This window comes from Prosopis cineraria, unplaced genomic scaffold (genome assembly GCF_029017545.1).
Source record: "Prosopis cineraria cultivar Desert tree isolate PC_DT_omini unplaced genomic scaffold, ASM2901754v1 PC10, whole genome shotgun sequence".
NCBI classification, from domain to species: Eukaryota; Viridiplantae; Streptophyta; class Magnoliopsida; order Fabales; family Fabaceae; genus Prosopis; species Prosopis cineraria.
This window is the reverse complement of record NW_026555341.1, coordinates 32,474,129-32,482,359: the sequence shown is the minus strand read 5'-3', so window position 1 is coordinate 32,482,359 and position 8,231 is coordinate 32,474,129. Positions and strand designations below refer to the sequence as shown.

The window sequence follows — 8,231 nt, the reverse complement described above, 5'->3', positions numbered from 1 at the left end:
TTATTAATTTATTTACCATATAATTGTGAATCACGATATCTGTGAAGGATTTATATTCCTACACGATAATGTGATTAATTTAAGTCTTTACAAAGATTCTTGAAATCTCACATGAGATTTAAATATTTAGTATAAAGAGAGAATTAACTTTAATAATAGCCTTTGATGAAACTCATATAAATACCTACAAAACTGTCCTCATACCTACGAAATCTTATTGATTTGCACGATAGAGGATCATTTTGTGAGGATTTAATTTTTTTTATTATGATAAATTTTTTTGATATGGGTTATTCAAAAACACATTCATTATGTAATCAAGATTTTTAGCTTAAATAAAATCTAACTTGTAAAAGTATGTTTAATTTTTAATTATAGGCAACCAAAATCAAATCTTTAAAGATATATTCTATCACCTTCAACTACTGTACTTTATATAAGCTATGCATACATTGAGGTTAGGAAATGATATAATATAAGGTTGCATGAAGTTATAAAAAACCTGTATTAGAACCTGTGCAGAACGAAGTCCATGGATCTTTCTACAAGTCCTTGAGCTCCTTCAAGATGTGCTTCAAAGCCATATCACTCACTTCCTCTAACTGATGACTGAATTAGAACTTGTGTATTGCTGGCAGCCGAACCGATGTGAACGGAGGCAAGAAGAAGAAGATAATCTCGTTTGTACCCACGTGCACATGCATGCTCTGTTTCTATGTTTTCTTCTTTTCTATGAGTATGTTGTTAACCTCTCTTCGTCCTTTTGCTCATATGTTTGAATGTTAATGCATATCTGAACACCTTCACATCAGAGTACTCCATTGCTATCCTCTTTCTCCCTCACTCTCCCTCTTTTATGATTTGTTTTCTATTCTCTTTTTTCTTTCTCAGACTCGCCTCCGACTCGCGTTTCTGCTGTCTCTTTTTTCTTTCATCTCTCCTCTGTTTTTTTGCTTTCTCTCTCTAGATCTTCCTCTTGTGTTGAAGGCTATCTGTGTTCTCCTTCCAGTTTCTCGTCCTCACTCTCTTTTTTCTTCTTCACCTCATTCAAGCTTCTCCCCCATTTCCTACATTCGATCACTACTCTCTCTAGTTTTCTGGCATTTTCTTTTCTCATCGTTTTTTTCTCTCCTTCTTCTCTGTATTTTCTTCTCTTCCTCATTCTTCCTCCTCCTCCTCCTATCGTCCTTGGCTCTCTCTTTTTCCAGTTTTAGATCAGTCTCCTTCCTCGGTTCTCTCTCTTCTCTTCTCTCGTCTTGGATCCATCTCTTATGCTCTATTTTTCCTCCTCCCTTTTCGTCCAGCCTAATCTACATTTTTATACTCTCTTTATGCTCCCTCTATTCATTTTTTTTTCGTGCACTTTTCTTCGGCCTCTTTTTTTGTTGTGTTTTTCTCGATTCCCTTCCTTTTCTACTACCATCCGCATGCGTGTATCTCCAGCTCTGTTTTTCTTTGCTTCCTTGTACGTGCATGCATTTCTTTTTCTGCATGCGTTTGTCTTTCTTCTTGTTTTTTTCATGTGTATCAGCTGGCGTGTCGGTTTCGGCTTCTATGTTTCATGTGTCTTAGCTTTGTTTCTTTTTGCTTTTTGCTTCTGCATTTAGTTCGAGTATGTTCTCTTCGCGTCTGGTTTCTTTTCTGCTCTGCTCTGCTGAAAGGTGTGTACGTATGTTGGTTGCCTGCTGTTTCTGACTGTGTTTCATGCATTCTCCTCTGTGTTGTGGCTCTGGTTTCGTGTGTTCACTGTGCACGCAAGTTTGATCTTGTTTTTTTCTTTTCTGGGATTTTGTGACTATTTGTGCTTACTTTGTGAAGCTTTTACGCCTGGCTGAAAGTTGTTTTCCAGCTACTCTCTCTTTATACGTGCATGACCAGCATTTTTGCCATTCTTTTAATGCTTCTTTTTTTTTAATTAGATTAAAGGAGAGAAAGAAAAATTTTAATTTTAATATATATATATATATATATATTTAAATAGAGAACAAAAAGATTTAAGGAGAGAAATTTAAAAATATTTAAGTCTAAAAAAAATTGATTTCTAATATCTTTAAAATGGTTGGGATAATTTAAGAGAGATTTTAAAAGATTTAAACAAGATTTTTTTTATTTTGTTAAAATTAGTTTTTTTAAATATAATCCTAAAAAAGGATTAAATTTTATTTTGTATTTTTATATTTTTTTTTTTTATTTTTCTTATTAAATTTAAAAAATATCTCCGGACAAAATACGGTGTTCACAATTTAGATTAAATGTTTACTGATACATATTAATAGATACTTTTAAAAATTATTAAATTTATTTAAAGGTTTAAATTTGTAGTGTTTCCTCCACTGCAATAGTGGAAAGCCAACTCCCTCACGAGAGACAGGATGTGAGAAAAATTAATTATTAAAAGAAAAAATATGAAAGATTAAAAAAAAAAGGAGAGATATAAATTACTAAGCACGGTTATAGGTTGGGAAAAAGTTGACCAGATCATTTTTTTTTTTTTGGATCAGAAGTTGACGCGAATCTTAAATAATCAAAAGCAAGGGGTCGAAAATGGATCTGCATAAATTTCAAAGTGTGTGATGATGATAATTTGAGTGTTTGATTATATATTGTTAACTTTAAACAAAAGCGTGCATTAATTTTTTTTGTCAAACCTGCATCTTTTTTTTTTTATACAAGAAAACCGATTATAAAAAAAAGCTCATCTTTTTCATGTCAAAGAAATATTACGTCCACTATTTTTTTACAATCATGTAAAATGAATATGAATATTCAAATATAATTATTTAAAAATAGAAAGAAACCTATACGCAATAAAAAAATGATATATATAAATGTGTAATGTTGGGTGCTCCATGCATTGAAGAGCCCACTGAGTAATAATTTAGTTAACAAATTTTAAAAATATCATTAATTAAAATATATAAATATTTCTCGTTAAAATATAGTCAACAAAATCACTTGGTCGGTACTTGGCAGCATTTAACAAAGAATTTTAAAAAGTCAACTGCGCACACAACTCTATGTACTTGTACATACTTAAATCACAACTGACATGTGGAAGGATCGTGGCATGGTTTGGCTCGAAAATTGGCACTCCCTTATTTTAAATGTAATTTTTTTTTAACTAAAAGTCTAAAACACATATTTCAACCCTAACTAAAAGTCTTTGTTTTACAAGGTGTTTCAACATTTTGATATATCTTAAAAGAAGTTACATAATTAAATTGGTCAAAAAGTATCATAAAAGGATGAGTGAATCAGCAAATCATCCCTTGAATTTTAAATCTAACAATAGCATAGAACTTATATTTATTTATTGTATAATTTAATCCTTACAATTAATAAAGTTAATTTTAAAAAAAAACATTGATTAAAACATAATTAAAAATAAAATTACAAAAACTTGTCTTTTCTTATAATTTTTTGGTCTTTATATATTTTTTAGGTCCTTTATTATAACTTTTTGATCCTTTGTTTGTTATTTTTTTCATTATTAGTGGTCAAAATTAATTTTTCTTTTTACATTCATTACCAAGTTAAATTGTATTATTTTTAAAAATTAAAAAAATCTTTTATATAACTAAATAAATTAAGAGTCTATGATACTAACTGGACATAAAATTTAAAAGGTAATTTTTTTTTCATTTACTTAATAAGATTTCCCTTTTCTTCCTAGCTATAAAGGGGTGAAAAAAGCTAACTTTAAAAAATCCCCCCACAATTTACCTGGTCACTATTAAAAGTAGGAATAAATTGACGTTATATATTAGATACTCTTACATAACACGTTTAAGTTGAACAATGAATTAGTTAGTTGTCCTGTTAAAAAATTATCTATAGTTTAGTTAAAATATTTAATTGATCATCATTAAAATAGTCAATCAAGATCATCAAGTCATAAGCATTGAACATAAAATTTTATTTCAACTACCCACAAGTCTTTGCAAATATTTATAGCCAGTTTGTTATGATAAAAAAAAGATGGAATTTTTTCCCTATCTTCTAGATGTAATGTTTGGTGTGCAAGAAATCAATTAGTATTTCACATGCCTTTTATAGTGTATTATACATGAACCGTTCTGTAATTAAAATGATAGAAAAAACTGTACATTATGGTAATAAGATATAAAAAGTCAAATTTGCTCTTTATTTGTTTATAAAATAGTATTGCTTATAAGGGCAAATTAATTAGTAAATTATCAGTATATAATTAAAAAAAACATATTTAAAAAATATTAAGTAAAAGTATAATACTATATTACATTTTATTCATCCCGCTCTCCTTTCTTTATAATTGATTAATTAATCAAATATACCCATCACTTTCATGAGCAACGTAAGATCATTTGACTTTTCAAACTTGGGGATATATCTATTTCAATATTAATTTCGCTATAATTAACCCATGATCATTTTAACTTCAATCTTTGGCTAATAAATAAAATTCACACCCAAAACTTGAGCTCCAATCCTTGATTAACACATAGTCACAAGCCGTGAATGAATAATACACACCACACACAGACACACACAGACACACACACACACACACACACACACACACACACACACACATTCAGGCAAAAAACAATGAGTAATATATATGTGCTTCCTTTCTGGATGATCTCTCCATCATTAACATAACAATGAAGCCATCTTCTTCTTCCCCACTTTCCTTTCTCTCTCTGATACTCTCAGTTGCAGCAACCTTCTTGTTCGCCTTTGCTTCTGGTGAAGTGGTTTTCAAGGATGGCTTGAAAAACTCCATTGAACTCAGACTCCCAAGCGCTTCTGGCCCTGAAAGCTTCGCTTTTGACTGTAATGGCGAAGGGCCGTACATTGGTGTATCAGATGGTAGAATTCTCAAATGGAAAGGAAGTCACAGAGGATGGGTTGAATTTGCTGTCACCTCACCCAACAGGCAAGATCTTAGCTTTAAAATGTAAAAATATTCATAAAGTTTGATTCAAAACTGATCTGTAATGTATATCATAGATATGTATATACACATATTGCATGTAGAAACCACGTAATTATATTGGGTCTGGCTTGTCTGTTGTGAAAGTATGTGTTTCAAGTTCGAAATCTTAGCTCTTTCTATCTAACTTCTACCGAATGGGTATTTTCAAATTACGTTGAATTATAGGGACAGGAAATTATGTGATGGGTCAACAGATCCAAACAAGGAACCTTCATGTGGGAGGCCACTGGGACTCAAATTTAACAAGAAAACATGCAATCTTTACATAGCAGATGCATATTTTGGCCTTCTAATGGTTGGGCCTAGTGGTGGTGTGGCCAAACAACTAGCCATTTCTGCTGCTGCTGATGATGTTCCCTTCAAATTCTTGAATGGCTTAGATGTTGATGACGAAACTGGTGTGGTTTATTTCTCAGAAAGCAGCACTGTGTATCAGAGAAGGTATTCTTCTTCTTCCTCTCTTGCGTTGAAACTTCATATCCATATATGGTTTTGTTTGATATAGCTTTAGTATAGACTTAATATGACTTTTAAGACCTCATGAACATAGAAAAAAAGTTCAATTTATGATAAAGGTGTATCAACAAAATTAGTATTAATTATAACCATATATAATAGGATATGATCTAAAGCAGTGGTCACCAGACAAAGTCTTCATTAATATTGCAGAATATGTAAAATCATACTTATATTCACTAAGAAAGATATGCGGTTAGGGTCATGCATCTTAATATCTTATTAATTATTAGGATCATGTACATTATCCAAGATTAATGCAACCTTGATTTATTTGGTGATGATGAAATATTACCCGCTTAATGACGTGAATTAATGTATTCATGAACAATGGAGGAAAGTGAAAAGCCAAGATTATTTGATGAGTTGAGTCATCAAGGTTGTAAAGACAAGGCTTTTGGCGTTTCTCTTCACTCACCGCCTTTGTGGGATTTTCACATCATCTTAATAATGATTAATCTAATGAGTTTCCTCTCTGAGATAGGGAAGTTGAAATGATATTCCAAAAAGGAGATAAAACAGGAAGGTTGCTGAAATATGACCCAAGTAGTAAGAAAGTAGAGATCTTGGTCCAAGGCTTGGCATTTGCAAATGGTGTGGCATTGAACAAGGAAGGCTCATTCCTTCTGGTAGCAGAAACAAGTTTAAGAAAGATAAACAAGTTTTGGCTCAAAGGCTCCAAGACTTACACTTCAGAGCTCTTCACAAAACTTGAAAGGCCACCAGATAACATCAAGAGAGACAGAAACGGAGATTTCTGGGTGGGTCTGAACAGTAATAGGACATCATCTGATAACAATGAAGATAATTATGCAGGTTTAGGAGATGACCCTGTGGGAGTGAAGTTTGATGAGAAGAGAAAGACTTTGAAAGTTTTGGATGGAAGAGGGGTTCAGAACTTGAGTCAGTGAGTGAAGTGGAAGAACATAATGGGAGGTTGTGGATTGGGTCTGCTGTGAAACCTTATGCTGTTGTAGTTAAGGTATAGCTTCATGTCAGGATACAGGATACGTCTGGACTTGCTTTGAATCTATTAAATGTTTGCCTTGAATAGGCTTTAGCAATAATTGTTTTATAATAATTTTGATTATTATTGTTGGGGTCATCTCACGGTGTGATACTATGAATGAAACTTCAGTCACATGATTGTGCGATTTTGAAGAATATGTTCTTTGATTCCCTCATTGTTGACTAAAATATTTTATTTTCTCTAATGCTGTGATTTATGTAGAGAAATAACCCTTGACCATGATAATGCACATATAAATTGGACTCGGGATATATATACATAGAGATATATATATATATATATATAGTTATACTCCTTAGTCCTTCGCTTACGTTTTACTCCATATAATCAATGAGATTGTTTTTGCTTTAAAAATTGCAAAGATCAAGGAAGACTAAACTCACTTGGGATTGGGAATCTTAATTTTTTTCAATAAATTTAGAGTACTCTCTGTGAGAAATATAAATAATTTTTTATGTGTAAAAATGTAAGACATTTTTAAATTTTTCAATATATAATTGATAAGGTTTTTTTTAAATATCTTTAATAATAAATCACTCAATCCTTTCTTATAAGTGAGACATCCTGAAATTATAACAAATATGAAAAAGTGTTATCAATGCAAAGATAATTAAGTAATTTATTATAATATAATTTGATTAAATATCTTATGTTTTTAACTAGAGGGAGCATAAACTTTTTGAAAGCATCCTTTTTGTTATGAACTTTTGAAAGTATCCTGCATTTAACTTTAACCAAACTCCTAACACTCTCTCTATTATAAAATGTGAAATCACTCCCAAAAAAAAAACCCTTTATTAAACGTAATGGAGGGTAATTGTGAATTACCCCTTCATTTTAAAACAAATGATGCATTGAGATCTGTATTAAAGTAAAAATACATTGAATTTTGGTATTAAAAAATTTAAGCTATTAATTTATTAGTTTTGTTAATCTAAATGCACAACTTCAAAATGTCATTTGTTTCAAAACAAAGGGATTAATTTTTTTTTCCTTATATTAAGAAACGAACGGTTATATAATTTGATGCATTTTAATGAATGTCATTAGAGCTGTGCATTTGAAATTAGTTTTATTTTGTTTTACACTGGAAACTAGTTTTATTTATACAAATGAAAGGAGAAGACATGTGATTCTGGGCCGGGTGGGTCGGGTTGATTTATGAGCTTGGTTTTCGGTGTCACATATGATGTATTAAGGCCCAACCAATTCTGTGTTTATGAATTAAGATAGATTTGGACTCTTTAAAATTGGGTGGTTCTTCCTACCAAAAAAAATAAAAATAAAAATTGGGTGGCTCTTGTTATGATTTCTAGGACTAACCATGTGCTGTAATATTTTATTATTATTATTATTCTTTTTTGGCTGAAAAAAGAGCCAATTTTATTAATCACTGAAAAAAATATTACAACCACTAACAACCAAAGCCAACTCAAAAAACAAACTTAGAATACAACGTAACACATAACTCACAAAAGAAAAGAAAAACAATATAAAACCAATAAAACAAAAACCAAGCAAAATTAGGCAACTTAACCAATGCCTTTTTTTTTCCACTATGTCCACAATTAACAAAAGCAAAAATATTATCAGTAATTAAATCAACAAGCAAAAACAAATAAAAAAGATGAAGTTTCAACAAGTCATTCGATTGGACACATCTTCCTAAAGTTCATTGCTACTAAAAAGTTAACAATTTCATTACCT

General features: G+C 30.9%; 1 protein-coding gene and 1 pseudogene across 1 annotated transcript in view; one reads left to right on the top strand and one right to left on the bottom strand.

The window, feature by feature from the left end:
* The window catches only part of LOC129322572 (choline/ethanolaminephosphotransferase 2-like), a 3,735-nt gene extending 2,913 nt beyond the window's left edge, over nucleotides 1-822 (bottom strand). Inside the window, exon 1 of the mRNA XM_054968870.1 lies at nucleotides 750-822. Within this exon, the coding sequence (XP_054824845.1) occupies nucleotides 750-822 (73 nt within the window). The remainder of the gene's footprint in view (nucleotides 1-749) is intronic.
* A 3,772-nt stretch (nucleotides 823-4,594) lies between these two features.
* LOC129284486 (protein STRICTOSIDINE SYNTHASE-LIKE 10-like) lies at nucleotides 4,595-6,658 on the top strand (annotated as a pseudogene).
* Nucleotides 6,659-8,231: the final 1,573 nt, after the last annotated feature.